Source organism: Procambarus clarkii, chromosome 71, assembly GCF_040958095.1.
Source record: "Procambarus clarkii isolate CNS0578487 chromosome 71, FALCON_Pclarkii_2.0, whole genome shotgun sequence".
Taxonomy (NCBI): Eukaryota; Metazoa; Arthropoda; class Malacostraca; order Decapoda; family Cambaridae; genus Procambarus; species Procambarus clarkii.
In genome coordinates this window covers 9,688,386-9,709,980 of record NC_091220.1, presented here as the reverse complement: position 1 = coordinate 9,709,980, position 21,595 = coordinate 9,688,386, and the positions used below count along the sequence as shown (strand labels likewise).

At 48.7% G+C, this 21,595-nt stretch overlaps 1 protein-coding gene across 1 annotated transcript in view; it reads left to right on the top strand.

The window, feature by feature from the left end:
• The window catches only part of LOC123745508 (putative transcription factor SPT20 homolog-like 2), a 175,663-nt gene that overhangs the window by 64,924 nt on the left and 89,144 nt on the right, over window positions 1–21,595 (top strand). Inside the window, exons 12-13 of the mRNA XM_045726086.2 lie at window positions 7,606–7,717; window positions 12,901–13,044. Of these exons, the coding sequence (XP_045582042.1) occupies window positions 7,606–7,717; window positions 12,901–13,044 (256 nt within the window). The remainder of the gene's footprint in view (window positions 1–7,605; window positions 7,718–12,900; window positions 13,045–21,595) is intronic.

Below are 21,595 nucleotides of genomic sequence, written 5' to 3'. Positions count from 1 at the left end.
CACAGATCCTCTCACCCACTGAAAAGCTTCCCACACCAGCAGAATGCTCGCCAAGAAAGGGACAAGAAAATGAACTGAAGAAAGTGAGCTTCAAGGCAATGTACACTAACATAGATGGAATTACAAATAAAACAAGTGAACTCGGAGAATGGGCACTAGAAGAAAACCCAGACATAATAGCACTCGCAGAAACAAAGCTAACAAACACCATAACAAATGCAGTGTTTCCACAGGGCTACTATGTAGTGAGGAAAGAGAGAGAAGGGAGAGGAGGAGGTGGTGTAGCTTTGCTACTAAGAGAAGGTTGGAGTTTCGAAGAGATGGTAATTCAGAACTGTGAAGGTTTCAGTGACTACATATCAGGCACCATAGCAACTGGAGGACAGAAAATTATAGTAGTAGTCATATATATCCCCCCACCGAATGTCAGAAGACCCAGACAGGAATATGATAGAAACAACTTGGCCACTGCCTGAGAACCCGTGTGGATCTTGACCTGGTATGTCAACGTCCATTCCAGAATACAATATGTCCATGACCATACCAATTTCAGTCACGTAAAACGAAGAACTTTAATCCAAACCACTGCTGCTTTGATGGTATGCATTGCTTGAATGTCAGTCATCCCTTGAAGAGAACTAGCGATTCATCAATCACGACACATTGTCCTGGTACAAAATAGTCACGCAACAATCCTCTTAATTCGCTAAATATCTTTTGCACTTTCCACAGTCTGTCGTGTCTGTCTTCATTCTCATTCTTTTCAAAGTGCTGGCATCCAAGAAGCAGCAGGAACCTATCACTTGACATGTATCTGTTGACCAAGGGGTTGGAACAAGGCTGTCTTTGTTCCAATAATCTAGGATCACATGCTCTTCTACATGCCTCATCATCATGCACAATGCTAAAAACACTTACATTTCCTCAACAGTTGTGTCTTTCCAATGTCTCATTCAAGAGGCAAGTGAAATTCTAGAGGCAATGAGTTGTAGAACGTATCGGTTCGTCTGCACAGAGATGCTCCATGAATGGATGATCAAAATATGCCATAAAATTATAAATTTTAGCCATATATATTCACAAGTATATGGGAATAACGGTGTCACACCAACATCAGTATTATCAAATGCTGGAATTTTTGGACAAAATTGTCACAATTTCCCCACACAAGTACACCCATGTTTTTGGTTCTGGCGCCAACATCACGGCTTACACTAGCACGAGCACCACCAGCACGGGCACCCACAACACAGCTCTGTAGTCTTGTGCTAGAGTTGAGTATGTCAGGAGATGAGGCTCTTCTGCATAGTATAGGCCTAACATGAACTTGAGCACTTGATGTCGAGGGCTCCTGTCGTCTTTGTCCTCAGGCCCCATAACACACTGGCACTTGTCTCACCGTGTTGCTGGGGCTGTAAAACCCCGCCTAGTAACACCATAGTTGCTTGCACTCGGTTCATCAACACTGCTTGTATCTGAACCTGTGTCACTGAACCTAGAAAAAGTCTCATCACCTATACTATCACTTAGTAGACACACGTCAGATGACACAGATGGTACATCCAGTAGTGTTGACCTAAGGAGGCATGGTAGGCCGGACGAGACGCATGTACTGTACACACACTCTACATCGTCCACCTCAATGTAATTACCTAAGTGTAGTTACAGGATTGGGTGCCAGTTAGCAGTACCCTGCCTGGGATTACCTGAGCGCGAGTCCTATTATATTAAACGCTCGGGACCCTGGGAAACCCCTGGAGGCGTGCGGGTCCGCTGGATGTGACCCCGGAGTCCCCCCTTGCTTCCAGCGAGTTTGAGGGTTGCTCTCACCCCTTGTCTCAGGGTGACTTGCTGTCTTTGCCTCCGTCTGCTGCCTGTGGGGTCGGTGGCACTTTCGTTCCCAATTCCTACAAGTTTTGTTGCTTGTTTGTGACTCGGTTACCCAGCCTTATGTGGACTATGCTGATACAGTCAGCACGGGCGTTGTACGTTGCGTTTAGATGGTGGCAACGCGCTAGGTTATTTGCTCCCCGGAAGCCCTGAGGCTGCCCCGTTTTGGTTGGTGTGATGGGACTAAGGGGGTGTTGGCTGCTTCGGTTTTGTTCCTTCCGCGCCCCCCTTATCTTTCCCCCTGTTGTGGTTTAGTCTGGACCCCCCTTCCTCCCTGCATCCAGATCCTCACCGTCTGTGGGTTCAGGGTCAGGGTGGGGCTTCAGTGGTCTTGAGATTCGGGCAGTCTCAGGGACTTCCCCTTCTGGGGTGGTGACAGAGGCATTGGAGCCTGTTCCTCCAGCCGTGTTGTATGATTCTGCCAGTGGGCTCCCTTCCTTAGTACTTTACCATGTGCCCCGGATTTTGCTTGTGAGGCTGGGGCTTTGGGGGGATGGCTCGGCCTCGGGGCCTGCCGTGTGGATTCCTGGTACTAAAGAGGGGCTGACTTGAGGGGCCTCGGGCCCCGTTGGACCCTGCCGGGGTTTTCTACCCTCTGACCGGGGTTGGTGGTTACATGGAGTGGGTTTTTTCTTTCCCCCCTCTCCGTACGTGTTGTTGGGCGTCGGCCCCTTCCCCGGTTTGGTTCCTTGTCCCTTGGATCCGTCGGTTCCGTCCTGTCGGTGGGTACTTTTCTCCAGTCATTCACCCTTCTTTGGGATGGGCCTTCACCGTCATGTTCCCCTCTTCTCGGGGTTCTCCATGACTTTTGTTCTCGGGTGCGACTGTGCCTTTATGTGCCTTCATGCTTTGTGCTTGCTTCTATATGTTCTCGAAGGTCCTGGAAGGTTTTCGCTTCTTCCCGTATTATTGGAACATATGTCGTCTTCGGGTGTTGCTTCCCTCCGGTCCTGTCTAGGGCTTGTTGGTCCTCTTCCGTGCTTTTTTTTTCAATTTTCGGTCCTGTTTCGTTCTTTTGTGATTGTATCTTCTCTCTCTCCTCTGTCTCGGCACTGCTCGTTTTCTTTCAATATTCCTATTCGGCGCTTTTCCCCTGAGTGGGTTGTGCATTTGGGACCTCCTGTCATGTGCAGGGTTGCCAGATTGGGCTACTTGTGGCCCAAATGACTAGCCGGCTATGTATGTTTTGCTACTTACTACTCTTTTAGGCTGCTGTTCAGATCAGCTGACTGTGTCCTCTGCAAAGGCATTCCATCATTAACGAAAACCATTTGACTCCAGTCAGTACCCCGTAGCTACAGGGGATGTTCTGGATTGCCGCTATGGGGTGAATGCCGGGTTTTCCCTGCATATGGGTGTGGGGCTCCTCCTTCGCCTCTACCCTACTCTTCTCCTGCATGTGTGGCTCTGCCTTCTTCCAATGGCAGTGCTCCCGGAATCTTCTTAGCTACGTTGTGTCTTTACACGTTCATGCCTACGTTCTACAGGTGAGTTTATGGGGTCTAGCGTCTTGTTCGGAGGCGCTGGTTCATGGTTTTTGGATACTAATCTGAGAACATCAGAACACAGATGACTAGAGAAGGCCTATTGGGCCAGACAAAGCAGCTCCTAATTTAACCCATTCAGTCCCACTCGTATGCATGTCCAACCCCATGCTTGAGTCACTCTGGGGGCCCCACCTCCACCAAGTTACGAGGTACGTTGGTGGGGGTGAATGCTATGAGGTAAATGTTACTGTGTCTGGGTGCTATGAGATGACGTTTTGCTGTAGTTTTCATACTGTGGATGCGTGTTGGGGATTGGTTGTGACATTTTGTTTGGCCCTTCCTTGCTTCTTCCTGGGGCTTTCTATGTTCGTCTGTGTTGTTTGTTACAAGGGGGAGTCACGGCCCTGTTTTTCGCGGTCTTATCTTGGTCACTCATTCCTTGCCCGTCTTGCAGTGCCTGGCTTACCCCTTCCATATATATTGGATTCTTACCTGTCAATCGACTGTTGTGCAGGTTCCAGAGCCTATTAGGCTCTATCATATCTACGCTTGACGCTGTGTGTGGTGTCAGCCTCCACCACATCACTTCCTTGTGCATTCCAATTGTCTTCTACTCTGACATTGGAATGCTTTTTTCCGGCGTCTCTATGACTCATTTGGGCACTCATTCCACCTGTGTCCCCTGGTACGTGTGCCCCTTAGGTTCAATAGTCTGTCTTTATCTACCCTTTTGATTCCTGTGAGGATCTTGAATGTGGTGATCATATCCTCATCACTCATACCCCTTGGTTTGGGTCTTGGTCTGGTGGCATATCTTTGCACCTTTTTCCGTTTAGTCTTGTGGTGGACATGCCCAACAACTGTGTGTGTTGTTGATGTGATTTGTTGGGACTTGACCAGCAGCTCTGTGTGTTGTTGGTCGTGTCCTTTTCGTTCCCATTTGCTACCTTCCTTCTTCGTTCCTCAGTGTCCTTCTACCCTCTTGTCCCTAGCTGTTGGTGTTGGGGCTGTTCTTCTGGTCTTTTTCTTGTGTTTTTCCGTTTTTTCTCATTTTCTCCTACACATTGTTGTGTGTTTTGTTTGTGCCTTTGGCTCTCCTATTGCCAGGTTTGGGTTCCTGGTTTTCTGTCTTACCTTACCTGTTGGCGTTTTCATGATTTTGCGGTGTCCCTTCTCTAGCGTCTCGCGTCGGACTCATAGTCTCCGATCTCCTGACGGTCTCGCTGGCATTGGGACGTTTTTCTGTATGGCAGACATTCCATCTCCTCCTTTCCCGGCTTGGGTTTCCGGCTCTGCTTGCCCGGTGGTCGCACTCGAGATCTTCCCGCGACTCCGCCTCTTCCTGGGCTCGATTGGCCCATGTCGGGGCTGGTTCGGTTCTGCCTCGAGTCTCTAACCTTCTGTTGGTGGTCGGGTGGCTTCGTTTATGGTGTCCCACCTGCGTGCTTCTTCTTGGCAGCAGTGTGTTTTTTTTTGGCGGTCCTTCCTTTTCCTTGTCACTTCTCCTTGTCTTGTCTCCACTTCTCTTGTGGAGGTTCAGGGCCGTCATCTTGCCACATACTGTCACCTCATACTGTGCGGCGCTGGCGTAGCCACTTCAGCTTGCTTTCAGTGTTGCTGTAACGTCTGCACCGTTTCGCAAGCTGTCTTGTGCGTTGTTTTACCTCCGGCCTGCTCATGCACCATCTGAGCCGTCCTGGTCATTGGATAGGGTGCTCACTTTTCTTTCTTTCTCTTGGTTTGTTGTGGCCCCTTCGGTTCAGGATTGTTCTCAACGGCTCTTTTCCTGTTGGCATTGGCCTCTGGGGGGTCAGGTCGGTGAGCTTCACGCTCTCCTCTGGCGCAGGGGTTTCTGCTCCTTCGGTCGTGACGATAGATTTGTTCGTCTGCAGCCGTCTCCTTTTCTGGCAAAGAATGAGACTGCTGCTTTCCGGAGGGGTCCTTGGGTTGTTGATGCTTGGTTAGTCAGGCCAGGGTGCTTCATGTTTTGTGTTCGGTTGCGGACCTCTGCCGTTTTTTTGCTCGCCACGGCTTCCGTGTCCGGAGATGCGCTTTGGGTTGTTCCGGTTTCCCTTCTTCCCTGTTCACAGGTGCAGGTCTCCCAGGTAGTCCGCATGGTTATTTAGGCTAGCCAGCCTGCGGTCTATCCCGATGCCCATGACGGTCGTACATTCACTGTTCTTGCTGCCGTCTTTGTCAACGTGTCCTGGGCTGGGCTGGGATTTTGGTGGTCAAAGAAGATCCTGGCTGAGCGGTACCTCGTGACCGTTCCTGGGCCTGGTCGTGCCTGTGTCGCTTTGAGTCAGCGGTTGCAGCAAGTTATCTCCACTTCGAGTTGAGGAGTTAGCGGCGACCGCCTCCCAGGGTATGTCCCTCTATTTTCCTTTGTGGGTAGTTAGCTCTGGGAAGCCAACGGTGACTCCCCCCCAGACAACCAGCATTGAATGTAATGAAACACCATTTGCTGGGTGAGACCTGGAGGCTCCTCAACATCCCTCCCTCCCCCTGGTCGGCGTTTTTTTTGCATGTTTTGACATCCAGCCTCAGAACTAAAGGGTGGATAGCCGGCACGATGGTTTGGGGCTGTGCAAACAGTGGTGCGGGTGACGTTTGACGTCATGTTCGTTTGCTTGTTTCTTTTTGGGAGTTCTATCCACTTGTTCAGCTTTTGGAAGCAATTTTCGCCAGAATTGGGGTTTGTTTTGGGACACTTACCTTCCTGGGTGTCTGACCCGGTCGATGGCAGACATAGAATGCTTCCAATCACATGGGGGTTTCTATAGGCCATTGCTTCCCTTGCGTCATCTGAGGGTTAAAGGTTCTGGCTTGTGGTCCCCGGTAGGCCCACGGAACTCCATACACATGACTGATGCCAAAGTCTGACATTAACATATCGGGCTGGAAAGCTCCGGGGAGCCTCCGGGTCTCACCCAGAAAATGGTGTTTCATTACATTCAGCGCTGGGTTTTTTCACTTCGTCTCTAGACACCTCTATGTGCTTTATGTTGTTCTCTGGAATTCTTATTGTGTTTGGTTCCCTGGTCTCATTTTGTACAAACACACTTTGGCACTTTTTGTTTAATGTTTCACACATTTCATTTTCTGCGTATCTGTCCCCCATTTTCAACCTCTGAATATTATCCTTTACCTGCAGCTTGCTTTTAATGAATTTATAGAAAAGGCCTGGATCTGATTTACATTTGTCTGCTATTCCGTTCTTAAAGTTCCTCTCTGCCTCTCTCCTTACTGTCGTGTAGTTGATTCTCACATCTTTGTATCGCTGGTATGTTTGGGGGTTTGGCCTCTTCCTATAATGATTCCATGCTTGTGTCTTTTGATCTCTGTCCCTCTTTCAATTTCTGTTGAACCAACCCGGTTTCCAATGTCTGCATGTCTGTTTTGGTATGAATGTTTGTGTGCCTTCATCGTATATTTTGCAAAATTTGGCATACATCTTATTTACTTCCTTGCCTAGCAACAAGTCTGTCCAATTATACCCATGAAAAATTTGTCTAAGTTTCCCATAGCTCATAGTGATATGTCTGTATTACTAGTGTCAGATGCCTGTGTTAGTCCTTTGTCCAGACTGTAGTGTTTAACATCTAATATGTTCTTCATCAAACAATATGTCCTACATTTCTACATCTGAGAGTCGTTTCTCAACACCGCGGCCGACCGGAGACCAGGAACTCAATGATGATGTGTTAGACATGGTTGCTACCTTGAAACCGAGGCTTCCCATGGCTGTGGGGCATGCTTTGAATTTTTTCAAAAAGGCGGATGTTCACTGGAGGCCTGAGGCCTCCATCTCATACCTAAGTGACCATGCGCCAGTTTTGAATCCTAGGATATATCTACGATCACCATATGGTGCTCTGCGCACCCTCCATCCAGTGTCTTAAGGTGCCCTGTGCAATGTAGAGGTTAATATTATTGACTGTTGACTTGTAAGGCAAATTGAAACAATATATCTTGGAAATGGGTGTGGCACTGTTCTGAGAATTCTCAGATCCCTACATTTTATTTTATATTAATTAAATAATCCTGTAAATTGTGTGAGAGTTAAACTGTTGAGATTGTGATGTACAGTAGTAAACTAATAATAATATTGACAATTGAAAGCAACACTGTTTTACATGTTTGGTTTAGTTCTTAATAATTTGTAGTTGTTATGCTCATGTTTGTTTATTTTTACTTGTCTGCATCATTTTATTGTTACTTTACTTAGGGTGAGGGAGGCGTGAAGAAGTCTGTGACTGTTGTGACCAAGCCAATTGCCGTGACCTCGGCCTCGACTCTTACCAGTCTCATATCAGCTCAGCCTGTGCAACAAAGTTCAGGTTCGTGTAAAATATTATTCTATTTAACCCTTGTGTTGCCTAGGGCTATTTGGCCTTTGTCACCCACAGGCGCATAAAAAATAATTATTAACCTGTTAATTTGTGTTCCCTGACCACGAGAAAAAAAAAATTAATTGTACTGTCTCCACTCAATCATCCGGACTATATGGGAATAATATAATAAACCCCAGCCGGATAATCACACGTTCTGGATAATGGTACTTTTTCACCTCTTGAGTCCAAAAGTGACCCTTTCCAACTATTTTTATACTACAAACAACATAATTTGAATTGCCTTGCCACATATAATTATTAAATATTCAACTAGAAACATCAACTTACCTTGTTGTTGTTCGTCTTCTTGATTGATGCCACACATCTTGAAGTAAAAAATTCTTGACAATTTACGTAACCTATACTAACACGATACTAAAATTAACACTTAAAAATACTGCACAGTTCATTAAGCAAAGTGAGTTTTGACTGCCAGCTGCTGAAGCCTCACTTGTTGAAGGCGCTTGGCCTGCTTGTGACGCCTTACTTGTTGAAGGCGCTTGGCTTGCCTGTGACCCCTCACTGGTTGAAGGCTTGATTTTCTTACCATATAAGAATCAAGTTTAGCTTGCCTTCTGTGTTCATTGGCCAGTTGTATGATCAGCTTTTGGTTCGCCTCAGGCTTCACTTCACTTGAAGTCGACCGGCCATTTTCAGAGTTGTATAACACGTAACTTGTCTTTAATTATTAGGACAACCTTCTTCCTCTTAACACCTCCAGAACAATTGATGCTGCTACCAGACATAGATAGTCTTGGCCAAAAATGTTCAAAGTTACTATGAAAATAAAATAGTTATTTAAAAAAATATTTCACTAATGGCACAGCACTGTGGTATAACACGAGGTACGGGAGCATATGGGTTGACCAGTATTGGACGGGTCCACTTGGGGCAGCTATAACATAGGCCGCCAGGAGGAAAAAAACTCACAATATTTTTTAAAGAAACTTCAGCCTGTGCAAATTGTTTTTAGAAAACTTATATATTTGTTATTACATAATTACTAGCATTTCTTTTGTTTTTGGCTATGATGAATTGTTCTAAAATTAATGGTAATTCCTGTACCCAGGTGGTCTCTCCCAACACTCCCCTCTCCCCCGACACCACCCACCCACCCACCACACCCCCTCCTACAATTCACTCCTTGTTCGGCTGACTGTTCGGATATTGCAACATCGGCAGCAAGTTAACCGGCCCAGATTTTTTATCCGGACAAATATCTGATTTTCTGGCTCATGTGGACATTTTGGGCGGATATTGAGATAACTTTATCCGGTCACAATTTTGGCCGTATAAGGGCGTTTTCCGGATATACAAATCCTGGATAATCGAGTGGTTACAATACTTACCAATGACGTAAATGAGCCGACAATATGAGCGATGACGTCACACCCTGCATGCTCGCTCATGCAAGGTACGTCCCAAAGGCGTCGCGCGTGGTCTTTAAGCAGCCAGAGTTGCCATGAATTTATTTTTGCAGCATAATTTACAGTGTCTAGGTGTATTTTATCACAATTTTTCTGGGGGGAGCCCCTACAGCTGCTGATTATAAACGAGACAGCAGCCTCAAAACTGCCAAAAGAACTTCTTCAACAATGTAAACAAATGATTGAAAATTCACGAAACTAGCAAGAGCTCGTTCACCCCACCTCCCCCCCTCATTTGTGGGCAAAGAGGGAAGCAGCCTGCATCAGCTGACTGCTGTTCCCTCAGTTATTTGCTGATGGTATTAGTACCTGGTTGCCCTGGTGGTGTCCATTTTTCAGATCAGTGATGTTTTGTGTCTGTGGCTTTTCCTCTGCTCTCTTGTACAGTGTGAACTGTACAAGAGTAACCGAGTTCTTGTACAGTTACAAGAAACTGAGAGCGCTTGGAGCTGCATGTGCACAGGGCTATCTTCTCTCTGTGTTTTTAGTGCTGCCTTTGCTCTGCCACGGTTCTCTTCTCTGGAGTGTTTGGGGATCACTTCCTTAGAGGGAGTGATCCTTAGGATCACTCAGGCTAGGATCACGCCCTTAGAGGGCTTCCTAGCTTGTGATGGTCCTCACCCTGGGTAAGTTGGTTGTTTTTGGCTTTCTTTCTTCCCTGGGGTCGGGAGTGATTTTTGGTTGGTGGGGTGCACTATGGTTTGTGTGACCTTGTTAATGTGCTGAAGTAGGCCTTCACAGCCTCGAGATTGAGCTGTGTTGGGCAACTATTCTTTCCTCACATATATTCTTTGTATTCGTTGTAGTGTCCTGTCTTCTCTTTTAGAATATATGGATAATCTATACATTTATATTCTTTGGTTGGCTCCTTGCTCGCTCCTTTTGGAAAGCCAGCTCAAAGTGTTTGTGCCGGCCCTTTTCCAGGTTGCCCCTCTGATGAGGCGGTGGGGGGAGGCTAGCTGTTTGCAGTAGGGCAGATGTGGTGAGTGTATGAGGATGACTGAGTACTAGGCCAGAATGAGAAAGTGTGAATGAGAAAGACTTCCTGTTTGCTGATGACTGTATGCTAGCACAGACCAAATGATGCAGCAAGAAATGGAATGCTTCTCACAAGCCTATGACATCTTTGGTCTCATCATCAACACCAAAAAAGACTAAAGTCATTTACCAACCTGTGCACGGAATACCTTACCAAAACCACACATTGCTGTCAAGGGGCAGAATCTGCAGGCATTCGACAACTTCAATTATAACGACATCTTCTTATCGACAACTTCGTATGGGCCAATAGGCCTGCTGCAGTTCTCATTACTACTATCCCCTACACCTGACTTTCCTCCTCAGCTCTCTCTTGCCTATTTAATGCCTGTCCCTACCTGTCCTCATCACACTCGACTTGAGAATGGTCCAGGACGGACCGAAACGTCGTCGTCCCTTCCATTTCTAGTGTGTGGTCTGGTCAACATTCGACAACTTCATCCTATCTTGGCACCATACTCACAAGAGTCTTGGCACCATACTCACAAGAGTGGTGAACATATAAGCAAAAGTCAGCAACAGGATCGCCAAGGCCAGCACTGCCTTTGGAAGGTTCCGTGAGAATTTCTGGGAGCGGAGGGGCCTCAGTCTTACCACCAAACTGAAGATCTACCATGCAGTAGTACTCACTACCCTTCTTTATGCCAGTGTGACTTGCCTGTCTACACCAGATACGCAAAACAGCTCAATCCCTTTCACTTGAGCTGAATCTGCACATCAGATGGCAGAACAAAATCCCGGACACCGTGGTCCTGAAAGGGCCAGTATTCCCGGCATCCTCCTATAAAAAACTCAGGCCAAATGGGCAGGCCATGTTGTCAGAATTCCTGACAGCCAATTGCCAAAGCAGCTGCTGTATTGAGAATTATGCCAGGGCATAATTCCATGCCCTGGCATAATTCCCTGCATGCAAGGGCATGCAATCTTTAGGGGGGGGGGCAAAGGAAACGATTTAAAGAATAGACAGATTGCAGAGACCCAGAGGAAATGCGCTATGCACAAAGCTAGAGCAATCTCCACCTCTACACTAGCACCCACCCACATGTGTCCTGGACGAGCTTTCGGGACCCAGATTGGTCTCGTCCTCCATCATCTGACACACAGCCACCAACCTCATCATCATCATGAGGAAAACTGAGCACTAGAACAGACGTAGTGAAGGGAAGGGAACTATCAAGAGAACTGCAAAGTCATTAGGACTATATAGCACTGGGAAGAGATCAGGATAAGGGTTCAGAATGGGACGGGGGAAAGGAATGGTGCCCAACCACTTGGACGGTCGGGGATTGAATGCCGACCTGCATGAAGCGAGACTGTCGCTCTTCTGCTCAGCCCAAGTGGTTGGGCACCAAGCATTTTGTGTATGTATGTGGAAGACTCACACACATACAAGTGTACACATAAATTTACCAAGTGACCAAGTGTTGTATGTATACACTTAGTGAGTGTACCATGAAGACTAGGTACTGGGGCAGATATTTACCTGAATTTACCTGAGGGCCACTAATTTTAGTGGCCTCAATGAGGACAGGAATCCGGCAGCTTGTCAAAGGTCCCCCCATTTGCCCTGATGATATTTTCCAGCTGTATTTTAAAACCCAGCAGAGTTTTGTATTAACGGCTTCAGCGGGTAGGTAGTTCCACGGGTTTACAACCTTATGGGTGAAAAAGTGTCTCCTGTTTTTTCTCCTAGACAGACATAGTGAGTGTATGAGGAAGACTGGGCACTGGGGCAGAAATGGTGAGTGTATGAGGAAGACTGGGCACTGAGGCAGACATAGTGAGTGTATGAGGAAGACTGGACACTGGGGCAGACATAGTGTGTGTATGAGGAAGACTGGGCACTGAGGCAGACATAGTGTGTGTATGAGGAAGACTGGACACTGGGGCAGGCATAGTGAGTGTATGAGGAAGACTGGGCACTGAGGCAGACATAGTGAGTGTATGAGGAAGACTGGGCACTGAGGCAGACATAGTGTGTGTATGAGGAAGACTGGACACTGGGGCAGACATAGTGTGTGTATGAGGAAGACTGGGCACTGAGGCAGACATAGTGTGTGTATGAGGAAGACTGGGCACTGGGGCAGACATAGTGTGTGTATGAGGAAGACTGGGTACTGAGGCAGACATAGTGAGTGTATGAGGAAGACTGGACACTGGGGCAGACATAGTGAGTGTATGAGGAAGACTGGACACTGGGGCAGACATAGTGAGTGAGAGTATGAGGAGGTGAGGAGTAAGCATACATGAGAACTCATGAGGAGTACTGTATATGTTGGGTAATGATGGAGTGCTGCTGTGGAGGACTGCTGGAGTGTGTTAGGCTTAGTCACCATACATCATGTGTCATGGGGTAACTTATCCAGAAATGATAAGTATAATGTTTTCATTCCATTAAATGAATATTTCTTATACGTACTGCTCCCTATTTTATTTTGTGTTCTTCCGGGCCCACCAAATTGGCTTTCTGGGTAATGATGAGGGTTTTGTAATAAAATGAATTGTGGACATTAAACAGTCATAATTACTATGTGAAAGGAAATATCAATAATCAATTTCATTCATTTCGGTCAAATTATGCACCCCGTACCCATCCTCGGTAATCATCAATAATCAGTTCGTTATATCTTTGTTCTTACAAACATAACTTCCATTGGTTGACAGGTGGACAACACCAGGTGGTAGTTGCAAGAAGTGCTGATATCACCAATTTACTGGCTGGTAGAGGGGGGACTACCTCGGCAGGAATGGCCAGCATGACCGGAGGCATCGGTGGTGCCACCAAACTGGCAGTAGCTGTTACAACAGGTTGGTTCCACACTCAATTTATCAACTTTGTAACACATTTGTATTTTTTTTGTTTTTGTTCATGGTCAGGAGCCTGACAGCTGAGTGGACAGCGCTTCAGATTCGTAGTTCTAAGGTTCCGGGTTCAATTCCTGGTGGAGACGAAAACAAATGGGCAGATTTTCTTTCACCCTGATGCTCCTGTTCATCTAGCAGTAAATAGGTACCTGGGAGTTAGACAGCTGCTATGGGCTGCTTTTTGGGGGTGTGTAACAAAATGGAGGCCTGGTTGAGGACCAGGCCGCATGGACACTAAGCCCCGAAATCATCTCAAGATAACCTCAAGATGGGAGTAAGTGATGTTTCATAGTTGCCTATGCCTCCAAAGTATAGAAAATGGGTATTTAGTATTCCCCACAGACTTTGCTTTTGTGACCAGAACCTGGCTTGAAATATGATGAGTGTAGCTGAGAAGTCATCGCACACTTCAAAATGGTGGCATTCATAATGGATCTCTAAGACGTACTATTACAGGTGGGACTGTCCACAGCAGACCAAGTTTTCTGTGGGCATGAACAACATCAAGTGGGAACCACTTAGTTGGTTGGAACAAGTTAGGTGAGAAGGTGGTGGAGGCCAGGACCGTCAGTAGTTTCAAAACGTTATATGACAAAGAGTGCTGGGAAGACGGGACACCACAAGCGTAGCTCTCATCCTGTAACTACACTTAGGTAATTACTAGTGGACCCTAAAAGGTGGCAATGCCACCATTGCACATCAAATAAGGCCTTATGATACAATTTGTCACAGCTCTAGATTTGACATCGGCGGCCTTCAAGTGCCTTCAAGACGTCTTCCCTAAGCCGTCTTAAGGCAAAGGTCAAGCAAATTTTGAGGGGAATAATGGCCAGTGGCGGCTTGTGGAAAAATATATTGCAGGGACTGCATCTTCTTGAGGTTATCTTGAGATAACCACCACGGTACAGTACACCGTAGTACACCACGGAGACTTTACAGTCTCCGTGGTGTAGTGGTAAGACACTCGCCTGGCGTTCCGCGAGCGTTATGTCATGGGTTCGTATCCTGGCCAGGGAGGATTTACTGGGCGCAATTCCTTAACTGTAGCCTCTGTTTAACGCAACAGTAAAATGTGTACTTGGATGAAAAAACGATTCTTCGCGGCAGGGGATCGTATTCCAGGGACCATAGGATTAAGGACTTGCCCGAAACGCTACGCGTACTAGTGGCTGTACAAGAATGTAACAACTCTTGTATATATCTCAAAAAAAAAAAAAGAGGATTTCGGGCTTAGTGTCCCCGTGGCCTGGTCCTCAACCAGGCCTCCACCCCCAGGAAGCAGCCTGTGACAGCTGACTAACACCCAGGTACCTATTTTATTGCTTGGTAACAGGAGCATCAGGGTGAAAGAAACTCTGCCCATTGTTTCTTGCCGGCGCCCAGGATCAAGCCCAGGACCACAGGATCACTCGTCCAGTGTTGTGTCCGCTCAGCCGTTGGCTCCCTTGCATCACTGCAAGCTTCACACAAAATAATAATAATAATAATAATAATTAAAAGAAAAATAATTAAATGAGAGACAATAAACACGCTTTATACGTACTGTAGGCCCGTAGGGGTCGTCATTGTCAGGTTGGTGGGGGGTATGGATGGCTGAGGTGGTGACATTATTATTACAGTACTTGAAAATGGTGTACTACTTGTTCAATAAAATCCATCATTTCTGTTATCATGATGTCAATCGATATTATTGCTAGAACAGACTATCTCTCATTCACCAAGGTACTACTGGCCAGAAAGTTTTCATTCTCTTCAAAGTTGGAAAGCACCTTTCTGCTTCTGCTGTTGTTATTGGAGTTGTTATTAACAGTTTCAGAAGTGTCACAGTTTCCAAAGATGTTGACTGTAAATGAGTGTCGTTCATAATCTCCAATAGGTTAATGAGGGCTTCCTGAATTCATAAATGTTATCTTGGGTACAGTTCAAACTGTAGTGGTATGTGTAGACACAATGTTAAGCTGGCAAGAATATTCTTTGCTCCTGCTTGTACTTCTCTGTAGACTGGATAAAAGTAGTATATGTCTTCCTTTTCCTTTTTTGTCTGTCTTTTCATTTAATGTAAACTGCAAAAAGTTGTTACTTTGTAAATACTTTGCTGAGTTCATTCTACTTTCCATTGTCATTGTTGATGAAAGGATAATTAAGCCACTAAAGTATTCAAAGCAACTTAAGCACCACTAACAACACGTGCCACCACCCTCACTCAACGTGCACACTAAACAACCACCACTAACAACACGTGCCACCACCCTCACTCAACGTGCACACTAAACAACCACCACTAACAACACGTGACACCACCCTCACTCAACGTGCACACTAAACAAGCACCACTAACAACACGTGACACCATCTTCACTCAACGTGCACACTAAACAACCACCACTAACAACACGTGACACCACCCTCACTCAACGTGCACACTAAACAAGGCCCACTAACAACACGTGCCACCACCCTCACTCAACGTGCACACTAAACAACCACCACTAACAACACGTGCCACCACCCTCACTCAACGTGCACACTAAACAACCACCACTAACAACACGTGCCACCACCCTCACTCAACGTGCACACTAAACAACCACCACTAACAACACGTGACACCACCCTCACTCAACGTGCACACTAAACAACCACCACTAACAACACGTGACACCATCTTCACTCAACGTGCACACTAAACAACCACCACTAACAACACGTGACACCACCCTCACTCAACGTGCACACTAAACAAGGCCCACTAACAACACGTGCCACCACCCTCACTCAACGTGCACACTAAACAACCACCACTAACAACACGTGACACCACCCTCACTCAACGTGCACACTAAACAAGGCCCACTAACAACACGTGCCACCACCCTCACTCAACGTGCACACTAAACAACCACCACTAACAACATGTGACACCACCCTCACTCAACGTGCACACTAAACAACCACCACTAACAACACGTGACACCACCCTCACTCAACGTGCACACTAAACAAGGCCCACTAACAACACGTGCCACCACCCTCACTCAACGTGCACACTAAACAACCACCACTAACAACACGTGACACCATCCTCACTCAACGTGCACACTAAAGGCCCACCACTAGCAACACGTGCCACCACCCTCACTCAACGTGCACACTAAACAAGCACCACTAACAACACGTGCCACCACCCTCACTCAACGTGCACACTAAACAAGCACCACTAGCAACACGTGCCACCACCCTCACTCAACGTGCACACTAAACAACCACCACTAGCAACACGTGACACCATCCTCACTCAACGTGCACACTAAACAACCACCACTAGCAACACGTGACACCACCCTCACTCAACGTGCACACTAAACAAGCACCACTAGCAACACGTGACACCACCCTCACTCAACGTGCACACTAAACACGGGATGACAGAGTGACTGGGCTGGACTGAATGCAGCTCAGTGTTGCCGGATGTAACGCCAATAAATCCTATACACGTACTGTACTATTGTGCAGCTTGAACCCTCTATTTCCGAGAGGAGCCTCATCGGCTCCCTGAAGCTATCCAGATTTATGTGCTATGTTAGTTTCGGGACATCAGTTACGGGAGTTTTATTGCCTACCGGAGACGACGAGCCAGAACCTGGTCCCTTTACAAGGAGCAAGGCCATATAAGCACTCTATATTTCGAGTATGTCATGTCTGCCATCAACCGGGGAAGGCACCCAGAAAGGTAGGCGAATTATTACAGACCCTCCTCTGGTAAAAACTGCAACCTAGGTCCGAACATAACCAAAGCCCCTCCGACATCTGCCCATCCCCCCAATCCCCCCAAAATTCCCTCTTAGTCACCCCATCTCCCAATCACCCTATCCCCCCCATCCCTCCAATCCCCTCCATCCTCCCGAGAAAACAAACAATCAAATCGTCATCCAACTAGCAGACTCACTTGTTTGCGGCCCCCTACCCCAATGGGGGGGGGAGAGGGGGAGCCTGCTCAGGCAAACGGGCAGCTCACACCTCCAGTTCTTGACTGATGTGCATTGGGGGGCACACATTACCTCTGGCCTCGCTTGCCTATCTGGAATTTTGTCCTGTGTGGCTGTGTCAGCTGTGTGGGGTGGTTGTGTTGACCAGGTGTTCTTCTGTAGGCAGGGCAGCATGCATCTTGGGCTCACATCCCTAGATGCCCCCTGTAAGTACTACCTTTGCGTGTTCAGGGTTCTCTTCCCTGAGACGTTCGGGACTCACTCCCACACGAGTCTCCGTCACTTGGCATTGGCCTCGCCCTTGGGGTTGGGTAGGGGTTTGTGGGGATTTCCATCTAGCCCTTGGGTAGGGAGTGATTATTGCTGGGTGGGGCGCACTGTGGTCAAGCGCAGCCTTCACACACTCAGCAGATGAATCTCTCTCTGACTGCCAGTTTATTTGTTAATGGATTCATGTTTTTTTTTCGCTTTTATTTCTAGCCCTTTCATATGAAGGAAGTCTTCCTAGCTTCACATAAGGTTCGCTTATGTTATGTTTGGTAGTTTTCTCTTGTGCCCTTGAGGTTTCATGACTACCCCTGGTAGTCAGTTTGCCTGGTAATAGACAGGGTTCAACTGGATTAGCTAGTCCTTAGCTTAGCTAGGGGGCCTGACAGCTGAGTGGACAGCGCTTCGAATTTGTAACCCGGAACTGTCATCAAATCCGAACAAAGATCAAACCCGGAACTGAGGTTCCGGGTTTGATCCCCGGTGGAGGCGGAAACAAATGGGCAGAGTTTCTTTCACACTGATGCCCCTGTTACCTAGCAGTAAATAGGTACCTGGGAGTTAGACAGATGCTACGGGCTGCTTCCTGGGGGTGTGTAACAAAAAGGTTCCCTGTAGGGATTATCCCCCCACCCCCTCTGTAGACCCTGGAAAATTCCTTAGGGCTCAACGCGACCATGAGTATGTCTTCCAAATCCTCTCTCACCTTGTGCGAGTTTGTAGGTTGTTCGCTACCTCTGTCTCCGGGCAACAATCATCTGTATTGCCTGTCATGCTGCCTGTTGGGTCAACGACACGTTCAACCTGGATTCGTGCGCGACTGTTCTCCGCTCGTGCTACAGTTACCCATTCTTTATCTGAAGAACTTAGGGGTCAGGGGGCAGCTGCATTGCATGCTAGGTAGTCTTTGTTGCAACCAGCCTGGTTAGTTGACCGGTTGGAAGCCCCAGAGCTGTCCTGCTTGGGTTTTGGGGCCCAGATGGGCACCCTGCTCCTCCCTCTGCTGCCGATTATGCGCGCAGCCCTCCTCTTCCCGGTAGAGGGAGGGGGAAGCTCCGGACCCACACGCCAGCCTCTCACACCTTAGTTCGTGGCTGAAGCACATCTGGGGCAGAAGTCGGCTCCAGCCTCAGAATTTGCTGGATTTTGTGCCCATGTGGTGTTTCCTGCTGTTTGTGTCGCATTGGCCAGGAGTAACATACTGTACCGAGGGTTACATGCGCTTAGGGCTTCTTTTCCCAGGTGCCACATGAGTACTACCCTTGGGTTCTGGGTTTCCTTCCCTGGTGCTCTCGGGCTGCACTTCCATATGGGTTTCTGCCGCTTGGCAGTTGCCCCGCCCTTTGGGCCAGCTGGGGGTTTAGTGGCCTTTGTTTGGCCTCGTGTAGGAAGTGTTGTTGCTGGTTTGGGGCACGAGATGCTGCTCAGCACACCTACTAACGCAACGGCCGTGTTCCCTGTTGCCTCCTGTTGTGGTTGTGCTTTTCAGGGGGTTTCTTTTTGTTTTGCTTGGAGGAGGTCTTTCTGGTTTGACTGTTAGTCTCCACAAGGTATTTTGGTGGCCCTTCTCTAGGCCCTGTGCTTGTAAACCTCTCAGGGGGTCCAGTTATAGCCCTATTCTGTCTTGTTGATATACATGGACTCAACAGGCTTTGCAGCACCGTTGCCTGGGCTTTCCGTAAGCTGCACCCACTACGGGCCCAGGAAAACCCTGTTGGAGCTTGGCAGACCCATGGATGCATCTTCCAAGTCCCATCTCGTCATGTGCGAGTTTGAAGGTTGCTCTGTCCCCTTGTCTCAGGGTGACTCTCACTGTTTTTGCCTCCTTCACGTTGCCTGTTGGGTCGGTGACACCTTCAACCCAGAGTCCTGCAAGTTTTGTTGCTTGTTAGTGACTTGGTTCACCCAGTCTACTGATGGCATTATTTGGGTGCAGGTAGCACTTGCCAGGTTGATTGCTAACCCGGAAGCCCAGAGGCTGCCTCAATTTGCTTATAGGGACCCGGAGGGTGTTGGTCGTTTCGGCCTTGGTTCAGTCCGCACTCCCTGCTGTGATGCATTCGGGTCCTTCCCCCCCCCCCCCTGCTTCTGGCTCCGAAGCATCTGATGGCTTTGGGGTCGGGGCAGGGTTTAGCTGGTTTTGAGACTCGGGCAGTGTCAAGGGATGCCCCTTCCAGGGTGGCGAGGAAGGCATTCAAGTCGGTTTCTCCAGCCGTAGCATCGGGGTCTGACCAGTGGGGCCCCCCCCTTCCTTCTTGCCTTTCCAGCTGTCCTAGCTTTTTCTCTGAAGCCCCAGGCTGGGGCTTCAGAGGTCAACTCGGGCCCCTGGTACTGGTGTGGAGGTTCCCGGGGTTGGGGAGGGGGGCTGACTTGGGGGCCTTGGGCTTCGTTGCGGACCTGCGTTACATTCTGGACTTGTCCTGTCTGAACCTTTGGGTCTCTTGCCCCTCCTTTCGGATGACTGCTCAGTCCCAGGCTTTGTCTCGCCTGGCTCCAACAGAAGCCGGGGGCTTGGATGGTGTCCCTGGACCTCCAGGATGCGTATTGGCATGTCCCAATTCATCCGGGGTTCAGAGACTGGCTCGGTTTTGTTGTGGGGCATCTCGGTTACCGCTTTCGTTGTCTCCTGTTCAGGTTGAACCTGGCACCTCGCGTGTTCATACGCCTCACCCAGGTCGTGGTGGCCCATCTGCGTCTATTAGGTGTGTGGGTGCTGGCCTACCTCGACGACTGGCTGGTGTGGGCTCCCAGCCAGTCCACGTGTCTGCTTGCCAGGGATTTGGTTCTTTCCCAGCTCGTCGCGTCTGGGTTCCTGATACACTGGCGGAGTTTCCTCTCAGGTTCGAAATTGGTTGGGTGTTGTGTGGGACTCTCGGACCGCTTCCTTGTCTCTCCCTCTGCAGTCAATGCTTTGGCTGTGGTCCCACCTGCGCGTGTTTCTGGGGGGCTACTGGGTCACTCGGCAGTTGCTCGAGAGTTTGTGTGGGATCCTGTACTTTGCCATGATGGTCTACCAGCCGGGTCGAGTTTGGCTTTGTCGGCTGTTGTGGTTCCTTCAGGCCGTCCCTTCTGCCTCTCTCGCGATCACTGGATTTGGCCTCCAAGGGCCTTGTGTCAGGTGCTGCATCGCCGGCTTCCTCTTCAGGTTTTTCAGGGTTCAATGCCTTGGCACCTACCCAAATCTTCGCTCGATGTGTTTACAGACTCGTTGTCTCGGGGATGGCTGGCGGACCCCCATCGTCCCAGGCTGGTGGATCCCCATCGTCCCAGGTTGGCGGATCCCCACCACCCCATGCTGGCAGACCCCCACTGCCCTAGGCTGGCCAGGAACAGTGGGGTTCGTCCTTTTGTTGGGCCCACAGCACTGCACGGGAGTTCATGGCAGGTTGGATGTCGCTTCGAAGGGTTCGGGTCGCTCGCGGATCGACAATCAGGCTCCATTCGGACTGCTCCCCGGTGGTTTATTGCCTGAACCGTGAGGGTTCTTGGCTCTTTGGGGCTAGTCACTTCGGGTGACTCGTCTGCTGAGTTCTCGGCGTTTGACTCTCCTGCCGGTTCACATTTGGGGGAGTGTCCAACATCCTGGCGGACAGCCTGTCTCGGTTCATTCCCCTGTCCACAGAATGGATGGTCAATGCCGACTCATTCAGTTGGCTCTGCCGGCCGTACGGGCTCCTAGAGGTAGACCTCTTCACGTCGGAGTGGTCGAGGCGTCTCCCGGTATCTTTGGGGCCCTTCCCCGACTGCGAGGCCATCGAGGGCGATGCCTTGTGGCAAGACTGGTTGAGGTGGAGTTACCTGTACCACTCCCTGCCCCCAGTTCAGCTGTTGCTCCAGGTTCTGACTCACTTGGAGACTTACTAGGGGAAAGTAGTCCTTCTGGCTCCTTGGTGGCCGGCCCAGCCTTGGTTTCAGGCGCTGGTTGCTTGGTGTCCGAACCCGGGGGTCTTCCCGCGGCTCTGCCTCTTTCAACAGATCGGACCGGTTCATTCTGTGGCTGGTTCGATCTTCTCCTCGAGTCTTCATTTCTGTTCTCTCTGAATCGAGTCTCTCACTACTTGTATGGTGGCTTCTTTGATGGTGTCCCACCTGTGTGCTTCATCTCGGGGGCAGTATATGGTTTCCTGGCGGTCCTTTTGGTTTCTCTTGTCCCTTCATCGATTTACTTCGCTCTCTGTTCGGGTTGTTTTATCCTTCCTTTCGTGGTTGTTCCAGGACCATCATCATCTGCCGGATACTGT